At 42.0% G+C, this 23018-nt stretch overlaps 2 protein-coding genes across 9 annotated transcripts in view; one reads left to right on the top strand and one right to left on the bottom strand.

The window, feature by feature from the left end:
- The window catches only part of PDSS1 (decaprenyl diphosphate synthase subunit 1), a 58247-nt gene extending 47056 nt beyond the window's left edge, over positions 1-11191 (bottom strand). For 4 of the 5 annotated variants that reach the window (XR_002892678.2, XM_024129685.3, XM_028495976.2 and 1 more), the window contains exons 1-4: positions 11042-11191; positions 7170-7234; positions 5499-5619; positions 2508-2638 (exon numbers count right to left, since the gene is read on the bottom strand). Coding sequence is in view for 4 of the 5 variants with exons in the window: in XM_024129685.3 (XP_023985453.1) it covers positions 2508-2638; positions 5499-5619; positions 7170-7234; positions 11042-11176 (452 nt within the window). In the remaining variant the exon portion in view is untranslated. Of the gene's footprint in view, positions 1-2507; positions 2639-5498; positions 5620-7169; positions 7235-10337; positions 10605-11041 lie in introns of those variants that run through there. The other variant, XM_028495977.2, reaches the window with a different exon arrangement.
- Positions 11192-11287: 96 nt separating this feature from the next.
- Positions 11288-23018, top strand: part of LOC102985610 (protein adenylyltransferase SelO-like) — a 28830-nt gene continuing 17099 nt past the window's right edge. For 2 of the 4 annotated variants that reach the window (XM_007108961.4, XM_007108960.4), the window contains exons 1-8: positions 11299-11843; positions 15171-15289; positions 15909-16037; positions 17503-17567; positions 17648-17704; positions 17796-17894; positions 18084-18151; positions 20919-21006. In XM_007108961.4, coding sequence (XP_007109023.2) covers positions 11537-11843; positions 15171-15289; positions 15909-16037; positions 17503-17567; positions 17648-17704; positions 17796-17894; positions 18084-18151; positions 20919-21006 — 932 coding nt within the window. In that variant the 5' untranslated portion in view covers positions 11299-11536. Of the gene's footprint in view, positions 11844-15170; positions 15290-15908; positions 16038-17502; positions 17568-17647; positions 17705-17795; positions 17895-18083; positions 18152-20918; positions 21007-23018 lie in introns of all 4 variants that reach the window. The other 2 variants (XM_055087818.1, XM_028495808.2) reach the window with 2 other exon arrangements.

The following is a 23018-nucleotide window of genomic DNA, read 5'->3' as shown; positions in this document are numbered from 1 at the left end:
GGTGGGAGGGAGGGAGACGCAAGAGATATGGGAACATATGTATACGTATAACTGATTCACTTTGTTGTAAAGCAGAAACTAACACACCATTGTGAAGCAATTATACTCCAATAAAGATGTTAAAAAAAAAAGAAAAATAAAGATGAAGTCTTAAGGTTTTCTGGGCCATACTACCCTTTAAGAATATGCTATGAGCCATGTATACCTTTGCATGCAAACATACGACAATTTCTGTGCACAGTTCTAAGGGGCTCACAGACCCCCCACCCCCCCAGCTTTCTCGGACCTCAGGTTAAGAATTCCCAGTGAAGTGATCTAGCAGGGAACACATAATGGACGACAAACAAGCTTAATACAGGAAAAAGAGAAACTCAGTAGAAGGTAGTTCCGCCCCCCTCCCACTTCTTAAGGTATCTGTTCTATTCTGCTTTCTAAAATCCCCTCCAGGATTACCGTTAACCTATTTAATACACATCTCAGAAGCAAGACGATGATGTCTAATAAGCCTTAGAGGAGCCATTAAACTGTGACTGTCAAATGATGAAGCAGGCCTCTTGCAATTCTGCGAACACCAACAAGCAGGCAGGTGAAGTAGTGGAACGGCTGCTGGTGGCATCAGCTAGAAACAGAGGCCTGCTTGGTCCTGCCCAGAATCTTTTACCTCTGCCCCACGTTGTTCTAAACCTCTTTCAGCAAGCAAAATCACAAATGGCCCAGGCTCTCCCCCCATTCCCCACCCCCTCTTGCTTTAAGTGGCTTGGAAGTTAACAGCTAGATATTTGGCCTATTAAGAGCCTGACCCAAAAGGGTCCTCAGGAAGTAAGTATTCTCAAGAAGCTGGGGCCTGGAGAATAATATCGTTAAGCTACTGTACCACCCAAATGCACGCCACAGTCACGACTCACATCCCGATGCCTCCATACTGTGCCTTCAGCAAGCCCTGCTCCCGTCAGCTACGGGGAGAATGAAGCTGTAGCTAGAACATCCCTGGAGAAGGCAGAATTGAACTTCCTTTTTAAAGTAGCAATGCCTTTTCTGGGTATATAGTCTCCCATTTTTTTTTCTGCAACCAACAGTTTATACAGTTTCAATGAGGTAAATTGAAGACTTTGACTCTGGGGATAACAGCTGACAGGATTTAACGTGAGCAATGCAGAATATTTTCCTTCCCTTGTTTTCTGTGAGGGTGATGAACTGTATTGTGTGTTAATCTGAGAAATTAAAAATATAAACACACACTATCTCTAGACCAGTGGTTCTCAACCAGAGACGATTCTGCTCCTCTGGGGACATCTAGCAATGTCTGGAGAAATTTCTTGGTCATCATCAACTAGGGGAGGGGCTGCCAAACACCCTACAAGACACATAACAGTCCCCGCGGCAAAGAATTATCTGGCCCCGAAAGTCAGCAGAGTCAAGGCTGAGAAACCCAGTTCTAGACCATGTGAGGGGTATTTCAAGTTTGGTTCAGAGGGAGCATTTCTGCTACCCTGCCTTCCGGTGAAGTGAAAGTGGTCCTGATGATGTGAAAACGGTCACTGCCAGAGATTTCACTGCTTGTTCAAACTATACTGTGAGCACTCGGACAGTCTCAGGGTAAGTGGGAGGCACCCGTGAGCATGGAATCATATCCTGGAGCTGGAAGGGCACAGCAGCGGGGTGCAAACGGCTGCGGGCAGAGGCAAGCATGTGCTAAGAAGCAACATCTGACACTCGTTCTGACAGCAACCTTAAATTTAGTGCTGGCAAACCTTAGGCATTTCTTAAAGTGTTATCTACAGAGAAAAGGGAATGTAGTGCAAATGTTCAACACTAGGGAAATGTATGAGTACATTACAGTTTACTGGAGGTTACATCAATAGATTACATGAGGTAACAAAAAAAACTATGAAGACACTCCAGTAACATGGCAAAGAGTCTAAAAAATAATGGCAATGGGTCCTTTGTCGTTTTCCTTTAATATTAAAACATTGTAGTTGTTTTAATATTTGAAAAATTTACACGTTTGAAACATAAAAGTTGAAGACTGATAGTCAAAATGCCTTCTTTTAAGAAGATTTTTCTTTGGCACGTTTCCAAAGGCCATAGGAAGTCAGGCCCTGCAGCGGGTGTGGTGCCCAGAATCCAGGCCTAACTCATGACTTTATAACCATCTACCTGTGGATGGTTATAACCTAATGGCCCCGTGTGTACAATGATTACAAGTATGCATACATCCTGGTATTCTTTACTTCTGAATGAGAAAACTCAATGTGGCTTTGAAAATTCTTTCCAAAATGTTTAGTTGCAGCTGAGGTTGTTCTTCCACAGATACTAAAAAGCATGGAAAAGGAAGATGCCCAGACTAGACTCCAGGGTGACCTTGGGAACACAAAGCTAGAAACTGATTACCACAAAGTGAATTCTCAGATACATGCTACTTCTTAAACAGGAGACTAAACAGTAACCTTGGGAAGGAAGGTTTGCCAAATATAAAAACAAGAAAGGGGAGAAAGTAAATAACTCACCGGGAGTTATTATGATGAATATTACAGGCTCGGGCCATTAGCACCACAATAATTGGTCGAAAGGCTTTTCCTTTTCCATCAAAGTAGTATTCACACATTTCCTTAAGTTCTGTTGTAGATATGAATAGTTCCTGAAACAAAGTTTCTCTGCGTCAATACAGCATCATAACTGCACAGTCAGTGGGATTTCTTTCACAAAACTTTGATTTGAGGGCTTCCCTGGTGGCGCAGTGGTTGAGAGTCTGCCTGCCGATGCAGGGAACACGGGTTCGTGCCCCGGTCCGGGAAGACCCCACATGCCGCGGAGCGGCTGGGCCCGTGAGCCATGGCCGCCGAGCCTGCATGTCCGGAGCCTGTGCTCTGCAACGGGAGAGGCCACGACAGTGAGAGGCCCGCGTACTACAAAAAAAAAAACCAAACAAACAAACTTTGATTTGATTTTAGTGTATTCATTTCAACTGAGAAATTCAACACTCAGTAGGAAACGGTTCCAACATTGTATGGCCACAAAGCTGGCTGTGTGTGGCTGGACCATACGCAATGCCTGGCTCGCCCCCAGGGGCCTCAGTGCTGGGGTGGGCACTGCTGCCACCCCATGACTCCAAGAGATAGCAGGTTGGGGGAGGAAAGCATCAGATGGCCAGTGACAGCTGGAGAGAGAAAGAAACAGGGCTGGTTGCAGCTTGGAAGATGGAGGTGAGAGGACAAAGATGGGGAGTGCAGGAGCCAATGAAGCAGGAGGTCAGTGGGTATCAGGGGCTGGAAGACGAGACATGGCCAGAGAGAAGAGCAGGGGTCAGAGTCTGGCTCAGCCACACAAGACAAAGGTTCATAGGGAAAGTGTAAGACATGGTTTACCTGATGGCAAGGAGCTTCCAATTGAGTTGGGAAAGCAAAATTTTTAAAAATGTGAAATATTCAGTGAATAATATGGTGGTAACTTGAACAATGCCGTACGTTAAGTGCATTAAAGTTCAAAGAATGGAGAGATCAGTGTGGATAAGAAAAACTGAACATTTCATGGAGGAGATAAGCTTTGACTGGGGATTAAAGGATAAGCAGGATTTTGATTTCTGAAGAGGAGGGAGAGCCTTCCTGGTGATGGGCATGTGTGTTTACTGTATCTGTCCCTCAGGGACTTGCTGGAGAGAATCAGAGCTTACGCCCTGGGAGCAATGCGAGCTACAAGTGGACCCAAAGGACCTTCAGCAGGGCTCGAGTGAACACAGTCCAGCAGGCCAGTCACTCACTCCCTCAGTTACTGACTCAGTGCCAAGGACGATAATAAACGCAGAGGTTTCAAAGATAAATAGGACAGCCCCCTGCCTACAGGCAGCTCAGAGTCCAGATGGGGGAAGGAAAACGATATTGCGGGGGGACTGCTGTCGTGGAGGTAAGTGCAGCTGCTCTGGGAGCACAACGGGGACATCTCTGGCTCAGGCTGAGGGCGGGAGGAGGAAAGCAAGGCTGGGGACTGAAGGCAAGAGACAGACGAGACGAGGAGGGTGTGGAGGGGAAGCGGAGGGCTGCGTCGAGGATCCTCCCCAGGTTCCTGGGTGGCGACCTCCAACCAACAGAAAAAACAAGAGAAAAAACAATCTGTGGAAAAAGGTAGAGCTTCAGATCTGCCAAGTGTGAGACAGTCATGGACATTCCAGGGAGCTGCCCAGTGAGCAGACCAAGTTTAGGAGAGAAAATTCCATCTGGACTGGAGATATTATGTGGGAGTCATAAGCATGGGAATGGGTAAACTGAAGACAGAGAGAGAAGAGGAGCCGACAGAACCCCAGGGAACGGCACAATTAATAGGGGTGGGGTGGAGGGGACAGAGAGGAACCCAGGAAGCTGACTGAGGGATGGCCTAAGAGTCAGGAGAAGGTGTAGAGTGCAGAAGCCAAGAGGTGGGTTTCTCAGACAGGGTTGTGGTGAACAGTGTCCAATGTTCAAAGAGTCCGGGAAGCTACAACCCAGCAGTGCCCACCGGATTTGGTGGAAGGAAGCAAAGGCCGTTTCCGAGGAGAGGCTGGAAAGGAAGGCACAGTGCGATGGCAGAGCAGTGGTGAAGGGGCAAAAGAGAGAGGGAGGCCAAGAATACTGGAAGGGAGAGGGTAGGAGGACACAGGGTCAAGGGATGGTCCTTTAAAAGACAAACAGGAAGAAGCAGGAGCATCCAAAATGGATCTGAGAGAGAATGAAGAGGGCAAGTCTGCAGATAAAGACAGGAGAACAGGGAATTGCAGGAGGAGCTCCTAGGGCCCCAAGGCGGCAAAGGGGATGGGACTTAACCAGAGGTACAGGGATGAAGCTGGAAAGGAGGGAACCCCGACTTCACTGAGGTGGGAGGGGAGAAGGCCGGCACGCAGAAGTGTGGGCTGCAAACGGCCCAGAGCAGGCGTTCAGGGAGTTCCTCCTTCACGGCCTCTGCTGGGTCCACTGGACAGGAAGTGGTGAAAACAGGAGAGTCGGGAGGGGGCTGCAGGGGGAAAGTGAAGAACCTTGAAACGGGAAGGAAGCTGACCACGGGCACGTGAACATTTCTGGGCAGCATGTGAGAATCTACGTGAGGCTGGGGGCCACTGAAAATTTGGGGAAAAGAATGCTTAGTGAAGAAAGCCCTATTTGGGTCAGCCTGGCACTGATATTCAGAACTGGACAGGAAGACAGTAGCAGGAGTCACCGGAGGCTTCATAGCCTCACCAGGCCTGCAGCATGTGATGGATTTGGCAAGGAAAGGTTAGATGACTCTTTGGACGTGTACATGCTGCCTGTACCTTTTCCTTCAGTTTCCCAATTCTGCCATGACCCCCCTCTGGATAGTAACTTGCATTGCATCCTCCAAGATGCCTCACACTTGTTGCTCAAGAAACATTTGAAACCTGACATTTGGGAATCAAGTCTGCAACAGCACGGCACACGTGTGAAAACCTGCACTGTTTGCTCATAATTCTAAGAAATCAACATTACTTTACAGCATCGTCAAAAATATCTTACCTTCCTGATGTCCTCGTACAGACCTTTCAAGTCTCTCCAGCCAAGGTTAAAAGGATCAGTGTATTCCTCACCGCTCCGTGTTTTACTACAGCAGCACACTGCTGGCGTCATGTGATGGAACCTGGAGAGGCAGAAATGCACACAGTGGAAGACTGAGCGTTACTTTACTGAGATACCTTCACTTTTAAGTAAGAATTATACAGACCTATGCATATATATACAGCACAGTATGACGATGGAAAATTTAAGCCCAGATACCTGCCGGAAATTACGCATGAATACAAAAAGGTCATTATAATTTAGAAAAACATAAGAGAATTCTGATCTTGCTCAACAATACATCAATTTTTATAACCAGGACCCTGGGAACCCACAAAATCAAAGAAATATAAACCATGTTCATTGTGTTCTGAGTTTAAATTTTATACAGTTGGGCCTCCATACCTATGGGTTCGGCATCCGTGGATTCAACCAACCTCAAATTGAAAAAAAAAATACTCATATATATAAATATATATATTTATATATATAAATATATAAAATTCCAGAAAGTTTCAAAAAACAAAATTTGCCATGCTTAGCAACTATTTACACAGCATTTACATTGTATTTACAACAATTTGCACAACATTTACGTTGTATTAGGTATTATAAATCACCTAGAGATGATTTAAAGTATATGGGATGAGGGGCTTCCCTGGTGGCACAGTGGTTTACAATCCACCTGCCAATGCAGGGGACACAGGTTTGAGCCCTGGTCCGGGAAGATCCCACATGCCACGGAGCAACTAAGCCCACGAGCCTGTGCTCTAGAGCCCGTGAGCCACAACTACTGAGCCCATGTGCCATAACTACTGAAGCCCTTGTGCCTAGAGCCCGTGCTCCGCAACAAGAGAAGTCACCACAATAAGAAGCCCATGCACTGCAACGAACAGTAGTCCCCTCTCCCCTCAGCTAGAGAAAGCCAGCACGCAGCAACAAAGACCCAATGCAGCCAAAAATAAATATAAATAAATAAATAAATAAATTTAAAGTATATGGGATAGGGACTTCCCTGGTGGTGCAGTGGTTAAGAATCCGCCTGCCAGTGCAGGAGACACAGGTTTGATCCCTGGTCTGGGAAGATCTCACATGCTGCAGGGCAAATAAGCCCGTGAGCCACAACTACTGAGCCCACGTGCCACAACTACTGAAGCCCGCATGCCTAGAGCCCGTGCTCCGCAACAAGAGATGCCACCGCAAGGAGAAGCATACGCACCACAACGAAGAGTAGCCTCCCTGCTCACTGCAACTAGAGAAAGCCTGCGCGCAGCAACAAAGACCCAACGCAGCCATAAATAAATAAATAAATAAATAAATGTTCCTTTAAAAAAATAAAAATAAAGTATATGGGATGATATGTGTAGGTTGTATGCAAATATTATAAGACTTGAGCATCCCCAATTCTGGTATCTGAGGTGGGGGGGTGGCTAGAACCAATCCCCCTCCACCATACCAAGGGACAACTGTATTCCCATTTTTTTCAAAAGGCAGAGATCACATAGAGCAGATATTGTGGCACTTAGTTAAACAGCATATCCAATTTGTTGGACTAGCCTACCACAATTTAGAATAGAAATTTACTGGCAGTATGGCTAATAATTTTAGTTGCAATACGGATTATAAACTTACCGTGATATACTATACATATTTGGAAAGGCAGATGTTAAACTCTTCACAAGATTAAAATAGGACATCTATAAAATAAAAGTATTAAGAAACTTGTAAGAATATTTGTGAAAAACTTGTTTATAACACTAGATAAATTCAAACTCCCATAATTTATAATAAAAGTAACCTTTATCTTTTAGTTGTCCATTTAGACTGCAGACTTTATAAAAAATAAAAAGTTTTCTTTCCTTATTACAAAAGCAATATTCATCATTACAGAAAATATAAATATGAAAAAAGCAGAAAATAAAAAACATCTATAATTTATCCCTTCCCCCAAAGACTGCTCCATATTCACATCTATCTTTTCCGGATCTGAAATTCCCTTCCATTTAGCTAAGAGTGGGCAGAGAATAGTAAGGATTAGTGTGGTTTACACTCTATTAAAGTCTTAACTTGGTTTAAAACAAAGAATAATCAAGATCCCAAAAGCATCTGCCCAGACAGTGAAAAAGAAAGGATTTCAAAGTTAAGGAAGAAATTTATAGTTACACAAACACTGCCTATTTCAAGCCACTGTTCCTGAATATACTTGGAAATGGTACTTCTTGAAAAGTAATATCAACAAACAAGCATGCTCAGCAGCACATTTTGATAATATTCATGAGAGATCAAGAACAACAAGAGACGACTTCTAAAGGATTCAGAGGTGGTGCCAACAAATAGTTCCAACAATTATTGTGCACAGGAGTGGGGAGCCACAGATAGAGCAGCTAACTTGAAGAATTCAGGGACACAGGCATTTCAAAAATCACTAATTTACTAATCTGATGTGTGAAGGGCTCTTACAGAATACTTGAAGAAAATACCTTGACAAAGGATGGATTTAGCAGTAGAAAAAGAAAACTAAGGTAATAAAGCCTTACAATGTGTTTTCACACTATTTGACTCTCACAACTACTTGTTTTTATACAGCCGGGGAACCTGAAATTCAGAAAAGTCTGAAAAACTGTAATACAGGTATGTTTACAATATATCAAAAGAAAAAAGCACCTACAGCACTGTGTGCATTATGTGATTCCACTAAAAATGTGTACACCCACACAAATAAAATCCACAGAAAACAGGGTTTAGAACCATATAAACCAGGCTATTAAAAAGTTATTTTGGAATAAATAGGATTGTGGGAGTTTTCTGCTTTATTCTTTTAAAATTCATATTTTCTGAATTTTCTTTAGTGAACACACCCTGCCTTAGACATATTAAAATGACAATAAAGGTTGACTTTGCCAGGCAGGCAGTGGCCAAAGAAGGCGGTCCTGAGTTCTATTTTCACCATAGCATTATATATTCATTAAACCAGTAAGGACATTTATGACACCCCAGGCATTAAAATGTCCTAAGGAAAAAAGTGATAATCCTTTCATTTTACCATTACATGACACTTAACCTACTTTTGTCAGCCTTCATGCAAAAATGATTCACACGAATTTAGGATTTATTATAATGCTTATTCAATCTGAGACCTAACCTCTAACTTGGGGTGAAGAGTTAAAATTACACAGCTAATACAGAGCGCTCTTAACCACTGGGCAGTGCAACAGCGTAGCTTGTTGAAAGCCTGGAAGGTGGATCTTGGCTCAGATCCCAACATTTCCCGGTAGTTACCTTGAGACAGCTTTCGGATAATATCTACTCACAGAGATGCTAAGATTAATTTAGAGATCATATATAAAGCTCTTAGCTGTGTACATTTAATACGGTACGTACTCAACCAAGCTATCTTCTGCTTTAAGAGTACCTTCGGGCAGTGTTTCCCAAAGTGAGGTTAGAGGTGCTCAGGAGAGCAGGAAAGTATTCAAAGGGAGTGGTGTAACCGGAGCCACTTAGTGTGCCACTACTAGCACGGGCAGCAACCATCTCCCAATTCCGATTTTGTGTCTTTCCATCGCATATTCTCCCTGAAAGCCAACCTTGCCTCTCATGAAGTTACTTTTTTTAAAAAGGAGAAAATGCTGAGTAAGAATCAAGACATACTGACAAGTGATTTGGCACAATCAGATACACACTGGTTTCCGTCCTATTCCAAGATGTTTGAACACTACCAATGAAGAAGTTGAGAGAACATACAAACAGGAAAAGTGGAGCTGTGCTGGGAGAGATGGGCGTGGCTTTACTGTTGTTGCTCTTTGTCCCCAAGGACTATCAGGCCCTAACAGACTTGAACTAGCCAAAACACACCCTCCTGAGGCAGACACCTGAAGGCTCATGTATTTACAGTGAAAAATACCACTGACACGAATCAGAAATACACGGTACTGGCATTACCAGCAAAGCTCCTCCTTGTGGTCATTAAGGCATGGAATTAAAAAAAAAAAAAAAAAAAAAAAAAAAAAAAAAAAAGGAGCATCAAAGAAAAGAAGTTGGGGCTTCCCTGGTGGCGCAGTGGTTGAGGGTCCGCCTGCCAATGCGGGGGACGTGGGTTCGTGCCCCTGTCCGGGAAGATCCCACATGCCGCGGAGCGGCTGGGCCCGTGAGCCATGGCCGCTGAGCCTGCGCGTCGGGAGCGGAGAGGCCACAACAGTGAGAGGCCCGCGTACCGCAAAAAAAAAAAAAAAAAAAAAAAAAGAAAAGAAGTATCAGTGGCATCAGTGGTGGGTGCATCCATCTCTCCAAATAACATCCTCATCTGCGGTACTGGAAATATTTGAAGGCTGGCTAGGACAGTACAGAATTGGATCCCAGCAGACTCTCTTTTGCCCATATTCTCTCTTTACTGTCTAATCCATAGACTAGCCCAGCTGCCATTCTCTCTCCAAATGTCTATTTTGGATAAGTTGTGATTATGTATGCATATGTATCCCAAAGTAGACATTTAGAAATACTACATAATTCATATTGAGAAATGGTCTTTGATGGACATGGAAGTGTACCAAATCTGACTGAAACGTAAGAGTCCTAAATTCAAATAAACTTAAAAAAAAAAATGAGTCTTGCGGATGAGAGAACACATACAATTACTATGTGACCGGATAAGTCTCTAAAAGGACAGTGAGTCCACAGGCCTTGCGTGGTTATGCTTACCAGTACGAGCCTAGCCTGTGGTACACTAAGAATTAATCACTACAAAGTGCGGCAAAGGACTCACAGAGCCATAGAAACTTGTCAATACACAGGAGCTAAACTGACCAGAAAGGGAGAAAAATGAGATGGAGTCCAAAGGCAGCAGGGGAGAGCGTCAGGTAGTCATAGTTAGTGCTCAGATTCGGAGTCGGCTTCAAGAAGTCATAGGTCGATTTAAAGATGAAGGTTTCTCCACTTGCGACATCCTCAGGCCTCTTCTCCTTCCAGCCCGTCCAGGTGTGCCCTCCCTCCAAAGCAACTACCGCAGGACTGAACTCCGGTCCACTCTAAGCATCAGCCCTGCGTTCTCCACGAGACTTTTCCGCCTATTCCGAGGCTACCGGACCCTCCGTATCTCTGAGCGCTCCGAGCACCTTCTGCTCTAAAATCCCAATTAAGTTCTGTTGCCCCCGAAGCCCTGGCTGTAACTCGAGAGGAAACACCTGCAGACGCTCTCCACGCTTTACGCATACCCCAGGAGACCACTGGGCCACACCTGCGTTTCCCCGGGACCTGGGTCCTCATCGCCCCTTCCCCACACCCGAGACGCTCCGCTGTCCCCAAGACACAGCTCTGCAGCCCCGCGCGGGGCGCCCACCCCTCGGCTCTGTCCCGTCCTCGGTGCCCCGCCAGCCCTGGGTCGCGTCCCAGAGCAGCCCCGCGGCCCCCGCCCGCCGCTCGTGCAGCTCGCCCTCATTCATTCTGCGGCGCCGCTGTCATTGGCGCGGTGACCTCTGCGCCCAGCCACGGCGCGCGCTTCCCGGCCTCACCTGCGCGCGAGCGGCAGCGGCGGCGGCGGCGCGCAGCCCGGACAGTCCTGCGCGGCCGGGGGAGCCGGGCCCGGGGCTCCGCGCAGCCGGCCTCCAGGAGCAGCCGCGCCGCCACCGCCACCAGCACGAGGCCATGGTCCACGTCTGAAAGTCGCGGCAGAGCTGCAGCTCCGCCTCTGGCCCGGCGGCCCCTCCTGCCGGGACCCGGAGCCGGAAGTCCGGCAGCGTAAGAGCGACTGCCTCGTCAGCCCCGCCCCTTCTCGCTCCTCCCGAGGGCGCTTCCGGCCCGGGAGGTGGAGGAGAGACCGTCGGTTGCTGAGCGGCGGTGGGGTGGCTGGACCCCTTCGTTAACTCCGCCCTGCCCGCTCGCCGCTGGCTCGGGAGAAACCAGCGTGATCTTCCTCCTGAGGAGCGGCCTCCCCCGACCCCGCCCAGCCGGTGCCTCCAGCAGTCTCCGCAAAAGTGCACCCCTGTTAGACCGGCTGTCATCTAGAAATGCTACAAGGCGCCCGAGGAACAATCACGAAATTTCCTTCTGCGTATTTAGGCAGAAGAAGGACGCAAAGCATCGGGTTCCCGTTTTGCTGCCTAATCCGGAGGCTCCAGTTTCCGCGGCTGCTTCTCTTGGGTGTTACCTGCCACGCTGTCGTCTGCTCCTTATGGCGACCTGGCCTTGAAGGAAGTGCCAGCCTTTTGCATCTTTACAGTAACAAGTCAAACCCCGAGCAGGGCTATTGTGAAAGAGAAGTTAGGTTAGCCTCGTCTCTCGACTTTTGGACGCTCTCCTCTGAAAACCTTATAGGTATATTGTGGCCTAGTTTGGCAATCTTGCTCACATCTGGATATGTGAGTCCCGCTCGTGGGTGTACTGAGCTGTGCGAAGTTGTTTAATATTTGGTAATGTTGAACCTACTTGTAACCAGCCCAGGGAATACTGGAGAATGGACAGGATTAATGCCCGATAAGGGTTAGAAAGACCTTTCCTTAATTCTGTGGCCAGATCTACTCTTCTCATGGTAGTGAGAGCCTGTCTTTATAAGAGAAGTCGTGATATAATTAATCATTCAGTACATGCATACAAACGCACAAAGCCTATCAGAGAAAGTGTAAGCATTGGGGATACAGAAACAGAAGGAACTTAACTCTGTCCTCAAAAAATTCACTCTTAGGAGGAAACAGACCAGCCAACAGGCAACTGTGATTCTCTGATATTTTTTCTTGTATTTCTGACTCATGCATTTTGCATTAAAGAATGCAAGTACCCGTATAGCTGAGCACAGTTTTTACATTTATCTTCAAAATTTTTTAACTGAATAAAAGCATATAATAAGTTTTTTAAAATGTCAGTTTTATTGAGGTTTTTTACCCCCAATTTTGAAGAATATTATATAAAAGATGCCAGGTGCTTTACAAATTAAGGTTGTTAATATGCACCTGTGGCTTATCTTGATCTAGGTTTATGTATTAAGAAATATCCACAGGTGGAGTTGGCCAAAATAGAGTGTTGCAGTAAACACTTGTACTTGCAACAATCCTGTGACTTAGAATATTTTCATTTGCCCATTTTTTATAGGTAGAGAAACAGATACAGAGGAATTTAGTGTCTTGCCCAAGCTCACATAGTTGGTAGAGCACTACACAATTCTGTTATGCCATTTTCATTTAGAAATTGTTTACCCAGGTTAAAACAATAACCTGGCTCTTAAAAAGATGTAATTTGGCAAGGCTAAGTAGGGAAGGCAGATGAAATCTGTGAAGGCCTCCACCATTATAGTATAGCTAAACTTCCCATGAACAATAACCCACCAACAGGACATGCAGAATACAAAGTAGCTCCTTTGACCCAACTAGGCCAAGCATGAGTCTAGAAAGTTAAAACATTGTCTAAGCTGTGCAAGTAATTGCCAAAGAACAGACTCCTCTTGTGCACAGTCTAGAAATGGCTTGGGCCTTTTTGACTGTACTTATACAAATGAAACAACTAGTAACACTGATAAAAATGGAATAAGTGTACAGTTGAAACATTTTCAAAGTTATTTTGATATTGGAGAATTGGCTACACTCGAAGATATTTTATTTGCATTATAATGATACCGTTCAAAACATTAGGTAGGACCAGGTTTTACAGCCACGGAGAGATTATATACAAAATATAACCATATATTGTTTCATAGTACTGCATAGAAACATCTCATCCCGATGTTATTAGGTAACTGATAAATGAATTATCAATGTAACTCTGGTAAGAACATTCATTGAGAGAAGAGTTGCACTGAAAGGTTAGCAATTTTTGTGCATTTCATCTTCTTAGACCAAACTGAATTCTGAAGACTTGAAATAATACCCTTATTTCTATTACCGATTTCTCTAAAATGTTAAGATAACGGGTTAACATGCATTTGGAATTTTCTCTGGGGTCTGAGTCTATGGCTGATTAATTAGCTAAATGTAACAAGGGTGAGGATTGGGTACCTCTGAAGCAATTAGTCTTTTGTTCCATGGCCAGTGATCACAGGTGTTAGCTGATCAGCTCCCTTGCCAAAATGTGAGTCAATCAGTACAAAAAATAAGTATTAGTGAAACATTATATACTGCCCATGCTCTACTAAAATTTTAGAGCATCATAAAAGATAATGAATTAATTATATAATTTAGTCTATTTCCACACAGAGGCTCTCCTAAAAGAAGAAAATACACTATTGGATCATCTACTCCTAATCATAGTCAGGTTTTCTTGATGGATACTAAAATCTGTTTTTTGGTTGACTACCCATTTGTTCCTCCATGATGCTGCCTTATTCACCATGGACTTAGGGGAAAGTGTAAAGAGCTAAATCTGACCCACATTTGCCTGTTTCTTACTCATATGGAGAAGATATAAGAATTCTCTTGTTTCTATTATAACTGACGTTTAGTTCACCTAGGCTTGTGTGGAATAAATAGGAGTTATTCCAAACAATTGAACAAATTGACCTGATGCCACCTTTCTCCACTGATTCAAAATATTGTTTTCATTATATAGGGAATTCTTACATTACTTTGGACTGTTTCTGTGCTTTTTATGGAGTCCCATTGATTTTTGCATCTATTGTGGGGATAGCAATATTTTTAGTTATTTTTACAATTTTTAAAATGATACGGAAGCTCCCATTTCTGTTATTTAAAAAAGTATTTTCTCAGATTTACACTCTGTTTCTTCAAAAAAAATCCTACTACGATTTTTGACTGGATTTCCATTGTGTTTAGTAAATAATTTGATTGGATTTCCATTATGTTTAGTAAATAACTTGGTGACAGTGACATCCTGATGAAATCTCTATCCAGAAACATAGGTTTTTGTGTCCCTTGTTTTAGTAATACACCTATCCTCTTCTATTTTTTGTTTTAATTTGTTTGGATTAGGAAAACATTAAGATTTTAAGACTTGTACTTAAAAGTATACATTTTCTGAGTATCTAAAGCATGCCCAAAGCTCTTTTTTTTCTCTTCAGCTTTTAAAATAAAGTACATGGGCTTTAGTGCATGGACTTCATGAAACATAGTTTCTTTAGAGGCAATTTTTAGAATTCTAGCCCTGTGAACAGGCATGTATCAAATGTTTTGAAGTTTCTGATGGGATTGGAAGCAGTTTTGTACATTTAGTAGAACATCTGTTGCCTGGTTTAGAGTTATTTTTGTATGCATCTGTTTCCTTCAGTTAATTATGATTTTTCTAAAGGGCAGAAAGAATGTGATTAAGTGCCAAATAGTTTTTTCGTCGGATCTCCTGGATTGGCCAGTACTGTAATTCTGATACTGTAATGCAGCTCACCTCATTTTATTCATATTTTCTTATTTATAAATACATTGCACATCCCATTGGTCTCCCATAGGTGAAAATCTTTGAAGACGGGGTATGTGTCTTGTTTTAAACTTTTTTCATCTCCCATCTACTTGGACAGTTTAATATACTGTATACATGAATATTGAATAGATATGGTTGAAAATAAGTCTTTAAATAACAAAGTATGAACAAAATAGTAGTTTAAGTTGATTTTCTTAAAGAACTGTAGGCTTTCTAAGGACTATTAATGCTGTATATGCAACAAATGAGAACATTAAGAAGGGCTGTCTTTTTTCTTTTTATCAGCTGTGTTGCCAATTGATCCTGTTAAAGAAAATTATGTGCGTGAAGTGAAAAACTGTGTTTTTTCAATTGCCTTCCCCACTCCTTTCAAATCAAGAGTACATCTTGTAGCAGTTTCAAAGGTTAGGCTTTGCTTTTTCACAACACTTAACTCACTATAACTTTTGTCTAAAAAATTAGTAATGTTTTTTTCAGAGTTAAATTGTTAATCTATTGATAAATGATCATCTTTGTGTTTAAAATTTATAACTTGGAGAATGTCATTCTTAGAAGTCACTTTTTAATACTTATTCCTGGAGCCTAGTACTCAGTTTCATTTTAAAGTTATCTTACAAGGAAAACACACTTTTGTGGAAAAAAAGGGGTAAATGAGTTAAATTCTTAGAAAGGGGCTCCAATAACAAATTCTAAATTATTCTCTCATGATATAGGTGGATTTGGGATAACAATAGGACATTTACTTTTTTCTAGTTCCTTTAAAGAATATGTACTAGGAAGAATATTATTTTACCATGCATAATAAGAAAACCATAACAATTTTAGAACTATCTAATACACCTAATTTTCCCAAGTGGCATAAATAATCATAGAAAGTATGGTACATCTCTTCTGAGAAAATATTAATGTAATTTTGGAAGAAGTTTATTCTTTTAATTGTCTTTTTTCCATGAAGTTTATTTTCTCAAAAACTATTAAAGGATTACTTAAGTTTGTAAGAAGATTTTTCTTTTCCTGCCTCAGCAAGTGCTAGAAGATATTTTGGACCTTGATTTATCTGTCTCAGAAACAGATGATTTTATCCAGTTTGTAAGTGGTGAAAAGATAGTACTTGGATCCATTCCATTGGCTCACAGATATGGGGGCCACCAGGTAAGAGTAGCACCAATATCACTTCCTTATGCAAATATAAACAGCTGGTAGAAATGCTGTCCTACTGAAGAAGTTATTTGGCATTAATTTCTAATATTAGTATATTGAGACTTCAAGAAGATGTTTCTAAAAGAATATGTCATATATAGATTAGCTGATGTGATTTCTCGTGATAAAGCTAGGGCGTAAGTTTCTCTAATGGAATTGATAAAACTGGGGCAGCACAATATAACATTTCTGTGATTATCGCTAGAGAACTCATTCAGTGGAGTTTTGGCAAGAGATTTAGGCAAAGTCAGGTCGCACAATGAGTCAATATAAAAGCCTCAGAAGGGCAAATAGAATATAATTTTGCCAGGATAGCTGTAGAACATTTTTAGAACTGCTAGAAATTAAGTCAGGATTAATTGGGGATGTTATACATGCTGAAGCAATTAAGAAGGCACCTTCTAGAAATACAGCAAGACGTTGAAGCAAGTTCAGTGTGTGGAATCTGATTTTTAAAAAAGGAGAGGAAACACAGAACCAATTGTTGAAATTGCTGTGACTTTCTTGTGAGTTAAAGATTAATTGATTAGGGGCTTCCCTGGTGGCGCAGTGGTTAAGAGTCCGCCTGCCGCTGCAGGGGACACGGGTTCGTGCCCCGGTCCGGGAGGATCCCACATGCCGCGGAGCGGCTGGGCCCGTGAGCCATGGCCGCTGAGCCTGCGCGTCCGGAGCCTGTGCTCCGCAGCGCGAGAGGCCACAGCAGTGAGAGGCCCGCGTACTGCAAATAAAAAAAAAAAAAGATTAAGAGAATAGAGTGATGTTTAACTTAGCAAGTAATTGTTGGCAGTAATAATAATTACCATCTTTTGAGCACTTGGGTGTGTTGGACACAGTGCCAGGCATTTTGCGTGTATTAGCATTCATTCTTACAACCCTCTGGCAAGAGTTTTCCCGTTTTACAGAAGTGAAAGGTCAGTCTCAGTGAGATTAAGAAACTCAAACAAATTTCCACAGCTCGTATGTGGCACAGCTGGGAGCTGAACAACCACAAACAACAAATTTTAACAGAAAAGTTTCGAAACAGTTAATCATGTACATTCAAAAGCAATTTTTTCAGGTACAGTATGCTCCTGATTTTATATTGTATGCGTATAGTATAGGCAAATTTTCTACTTATAAATCATTCCTAGTTGCTATTCTGGAATTAAATAGATCAGTTCTCAGTATTCTACACCCAACAAGCTTGAGCTCAGCTATAAGATGATGAAGAAATTAATTATATGTCTTAAATTTATGTTTTTTAAATGAATTTCAGTTATGTCTTATGGATTGAATTTTATTTTCACCTTTATTCAGGTTGTTGATTGTTATAATCTTAAAAATGCACTATTCCATTTTCAGTTTTGGCAAAGTAACTGATTATAAATTACAATAAAAGCTTTAAAGGTTAATAAACATGAATAATTTTCCCTTTTAGTTTGGGATATGGGCAGATCAGCTCGGGGATGGAAGAGCCCATCTTATTGGAATTTACATGAACAGGTACTACATGTTTTCTTGAATAATAGCTTTTCTGCTAAATAGTAACACAAATCTGCTAATATTTAGTTTTTTTTTTTAAGGCAGGGTGAAAAGTGGGAGCTCCAATTAAAAGGCTCAGGAAAAACCCCATACTCCCGGTACTTCTTTTTTTTTTTTTTTAGTCATCTAAGTAAAAATGGATGTTATCTTAATTATAACTGAAAATCTTTTTTATCATATTACCCATAGAAATGGCGACGGCAGAGCTGTGCTTCGTTCCTCCATGAGAGAATTTTTGTGTAGTGAGGCTATGTACTATCTCAGAATTCCCACTAGCAGAGCTGCAAGGTAATTCCTCTCCCTTGAAGCTAACTTTCAGGACTGCATCATGTTATCTCCAGAAATGTGTCAGTCAAGTGAGCAAATAAACCCCCAATAGCAAGATTTCTCATCGTTTCTCATAGTTTTAGTTACTTCTTGATAGCTTGCTAGCAGTTAAAGTACAATATAACTTTGTTTGATTCTCTTACCTTTCAGTCTGGTTGTAAGTGATGATGCAGTATGGAGAGATCAGTTCTACAGTGGAAACGTTGTGAAAGAACGAGGTAATAACAGTTCTTAGAACACTTACATAAAATTAGACTAAGTTCTTCAGGAACAACAGAAATTGGGCATCTTTGCGGTCTTCTTAAAACATGACCTGTGGGGGGGCTTCCCTGCTGGCGCAGTGGTTGGGAGTCCGCCTGCCGATGCAGGGGACGCGGGTTCGTGCCCCGGTCCGGGAAGACCCCACATGCCGCGGAGCGGCTGGGCCTGTGGGCCGTGGCCGCTGGGCCTGCGCATCCGGAGCCTGTGCTCCGCAGCGGGAGGGGCCACAACAGTGAGAGGCCCGTGTACCAACAACAATAAAACAGAACAACAACAAAAAAAAACATGACCTGTGGATCTTCATGATGTAATTTCAGTGTTATGATATTATAAGAGAATATCCTTTCCCACACCCTTACATCACTAATCCATCCTTTTCTAACAACAAACTTCTGGAAAGTTAACCTGGGAAGTTTATGAACAGCCAGCAAAACATTATAAAGCCAGTGCATGAACATGCATATACTTCCTCCCTAGGAGACCCCCTCAGACCTTACCTCAGATCCTGATTGCTCTTACTTCATGTTTACTTCCAATAAGTTCGGTTAACTTTTCCTTCAGCTTTTAGTAGGTCAGAAATAAATTAGAAAGGGGATGAGAAAGTGACATAGAGCAGTGAAAAAGGAAGAGTGAGAGAAACTTGACTCTGAATCTCTGGAGAGGCAGGAGACCTGAAAATCAATAATAAACATATTTAACTACTTAAAATGCAGAGCTATTGAGAACCGCTGACAGCCCTACTTGCTTTATTGGGCCCCTTGGACATCACTGTGTTACGGGCCAGCGTTTTTACTGATGTTTATAGTGATTCACCAAGAGAACATTTTATGTTCTTCATACTTTGGGAAAAATATGTTTTGATAAGGTTTTCATAATAATCCCCCTGGAGTATTCATGTTTAAAGGAATTAAAGGTTATTTATCTTTAAGGCATCTCTCTCTCTCCTCTTTAATATTATCTGGATAAAATGCATACTATTACTGCGCATGGGGCTTTAACAGCTATTTAGGTCTTTTTGTTTATGGTGATTGGAAATGAGATTCCGATCACAGACTGTTAATATGATGGGCACAACACTACTCTTATGTCTATGACGTATACATTGTTAATATGAATTTTTTTCTGGCCGTGCCTCACAGCTTGTGGGTTCAATCCCGACCAGGACCTGGTCGGGATTGAACCCAGGCCCTCAGCGGTGAAAGGGCAGAGTCCTAACCACTGGACCACTAGGGAATTCCCTGTTAATCTGAATTTTGAATTAGATGGTTCGGAAACCAAACTTAACGGTTTCAAATTATCTCAAGTATTTCTCCTTTTTAGGCCATTCATAGAATTTCCACATCTAAGTCATATACAGATATTTTGATTGTGCTTTTCCCTAATATTTGCCCAGCAGACACTGTAGGAAAAGAGCTGGACAGGCAAAAGGAATACGTGAAACCTCTAACCGGCTCTGTGGGAATTGATTTGTGACTTTGGGCAAGTCACATTTTTCCCCTGTTTCTCCAACTAAAATGAGGGGTTAGATGAGATGACACCTTCTATGTCTTTCAGGACTGACATTCAGTGATTCAATGGCTATTCATAAAGTAAACATTCAGAATCATCTATTGAGCTCTTATATTTTTTTCTAAGTGAATGTATTTTTATTGCTAAAAAAAAAAACACATGAAAATAAATATTCAGATTACTAGAGTGAATGAGTCCTGACTATATGGATAACTTAGTCAACCCAGAAAATACTAATTAGCCCTTTTCTGTGCATACCACTGGATTCATCTCTGGGGGTCCAGGAGTAATAAGTATATACCGTGGTCCCTGGTCTTAAGAAACTCAGTCTTCATAGACACTATAGCAATAGTGTCTATAGCAATAGACACTATAGACTCCATAGCAAATGAATAATAAATAATCTGAGGTTAGGAAAAGGGTAATCTGGTTAGCTTTATGGAGGAAGTGGGAATTGACCTTGAGCACAAGATTAGAAAGTTAACAAGGATTTCAATATGGGGAGAAGAGGGGGTGGGGCAGGGAGAAGTGCACAAAGGCCCAGAGGTAGCAGCGAGTATGGTGTTTCATTGAAGGACAGCACTGGCAAAGCAGCAGCTTTGTCATCTGGGATAGACCTCACCTTGACATGGAAACACATGTCAGTACAGCATTCCTTATAAGAAAAAAGCATGAATTCATTTACTAATTGTATTACTAATGTCTACGATCAGAACAGAAGGTGGAAATAGAAGGCTACAAACAAACACAAAATGCATAGATTCACTGTATTTCTTCAGCATATTCATAAGTTAGAACATATGCAAATTTTTAAAATTGAACTTAATATCCAATTAGTTACACAAATGGAAGTCATGTACAGGGACTGTGCCATAGAAATATTCCACTAATTCTGTATTTCAGAGTGAGGTACAGGGAAAAGGTCACAACTGGGGAGACAGTGGGAGCCTAACAGTTTAACCAAGTAGCATTTCACTAGGTTGAGGCCTCAGTATTTCTGAAGGCGTTGTGCTTCCTCACATTCTAACTGATTCAGGCGTAAAGAAAGACAGAAAAATCCTTGACCCTTTCTAGGATGTAAATTAATTGTTTTTCTGATAAATCCAATCACTGTATTCTTTTTTATTAAAGTAATTTCATTTTAAAGAAAAGCATATTATGCTGTGTTTGCGTAGTTTAAAATAGTTTATGCTAAAATAAATGTTTCTTTTTCAGGTGCAGTAGTGCTGCGTGTTGCAAAATCATGGTTTAGAATTGGATCGTTAGAGATTTTGGCTCATTATGGTGAATTGGATTTACTAAGGTTAGAAAACCATTTTTTTCAATGGTAGAAGACAATTGAAAGAAATGCTTATTTATGTGCTGTGAAGTTAAAATATTTTTGGTTTTCTTGTAAGTAAAACCCAAACTTTCAATTAATAGATATTTTCAACACTTGCTGTGTGCCTAACATCGTGTGGGTTTCTATGAGGCTGAAAAAGAAGGGTTCAGACCCAGTAGACCCTTTTCTCAAGCATTCTCAAGGAATGCTTTTATCTAGTGTGCAACCCAGTTGGAACTGAGGGCCTCTGTGCTACCCAGACACCTGGGTGGAAGTGACTCAAACTCCCCAATTCTGCAATTCCCTTCCAAGTTCTGGGATTCCCAGGATGCGTCCTCTGTCTCATATGTCTTCTTTCCTGGACTCTGGTTTTGACATGTATGTGATGCCTGTTTCATACTGGGTTGACCCAGACATGAAGCTCAGTCCCTTCAACAGGACAAAAGCAAACAAAGAACAGACTGAAACTGCAAAAAGCATTTAAGAACAAATCTTACTGGAAATTTCTTCAGGGAAGACAGATGAATGGTTCCTTCAAAAGAGCAAAAGCTCTTCCCCTTGTGTCATGCAGTATAGCTTCTGCCAAACACTGATGCCTTGGTGCCTGTGGAATCTGCACTCACAAAGTTTGTCTTCCTCAAGCCAACTTAGCAGGATGTTTCTTCAGACAAAAATATTTACTCCCGACTTCCCTGGTGGCGCAGAGGTTAAGAATCCACCAGCCAATGCAGGGGACATGGGTTCGAGCCCTGGTCCGAGAAAATCCCACGTGCTGCAGAGCAGCTAAGCCCGTGCGCCACAACTACTGAGCTTGTGCTCTAGAGCCTGCGAGTCACAACTACTGAGCCCGCGTACCGCAACTACTGAGGCCCACGTGCCTCGAGCCAGTGCTCCGCAACAAGAGGAGGCACCGCAGTGAGAAGCCCGCGCGCGACAACAAAGAGCGGCCCCCGCTCGCCGCAGCCAGAGAAGACTGGCGCTCAGCAACAAAGTCCCAATGCAGCCCAAAATAAATAAATAAATTTAAAAAAAATTTACTCCTTTAAGAGGAATTCTCTTTCCATTTGTTAAGAGCATACAGTTCTAAAAAGGCATTAAAATATATAAGAAAAAAATTCTCTTAGAGAAACCAGAATCATTTGGAATATGAATCCTACACTGTAGGTATTAGCTTAGTAAATCCAGATACCTGGTCCACGGAGAGAATGGGGAAAGGAAAGTGAACGCGCAGAGCAGAGAAGTCATCACCGTCGTCATGACCGGTCTCTGAGTCTTTTTAGCAAATGTTCACTGAACTTAGGGTCATCCCAGCTTGTTGAGAGAGAGGTCTCCTCTCACTGGGCATTTTCACTTCTCATTTGTTTTTTGGGGTCACTTCTCAGATTCACTATGTCACTGAAATTGTTCTATCTGGTGGTCATAGTTCAGTTATATTTCACTTATCTCTATGACATTTTATGTATATTGGTGAGCACTTTATCCTTAAAATGACTGGACTGGCTAACATGACTATGTATGTATTCCTTTTTGTTTCCCAAGTGCCTGAAACAATTCTCCAATCCACTTTAAACAAACTCACTCCTATTGGACTTTAATAATTCCCAAGTCATATCTACAACCCCAGTTATTTTCAGGATTCTCTCTTATCCAATGCAATAAACACTAGTATCAATAGTCACTTGACTCATTAGTCAGTTAAAACGGAATTAAACATAGGATACATATACAACTTAAATATTTTAACTTCAAACCTTGGCCAATTTATTTGACATCTTATTTGTGAAACCTTACATGACCTTCCACACATAAATAATCATTCCCTGCTCTGTTATGTTTATACTTTTTATATATTTCTATTATTGCATGTATTATATGGTAATGTCATTATTTCTTCAGATGTTCTTCTCCCCTAATAGACTGTGTGCTCTTTAATGTCTGGGTTTGGGTCTTGTCATTCTTTTTTTTTCTTTTCTTTTCTTTTTTTTTTTTTTTTT

This window comes from Physeter macrocephalus, chromosome 11, assembly GCF_002837175.3.
Source record: "Physeter macrocephalus isolate SW-GA chromosome 11, ASM283717v5, whole genome shotgun sequence".
Taxonomy (NCBI): Eukaryota; Metazoa; Chordata; class Mammalia; order Artiodactyla; family Physeteridae; genus Physeter; species Physeter macrocephalus.
The sequence above is the reverse complement of the archived record's forward strand: the minus strand, read 5'-3'. Positions and strand labels throughout refer to the sequence as shown.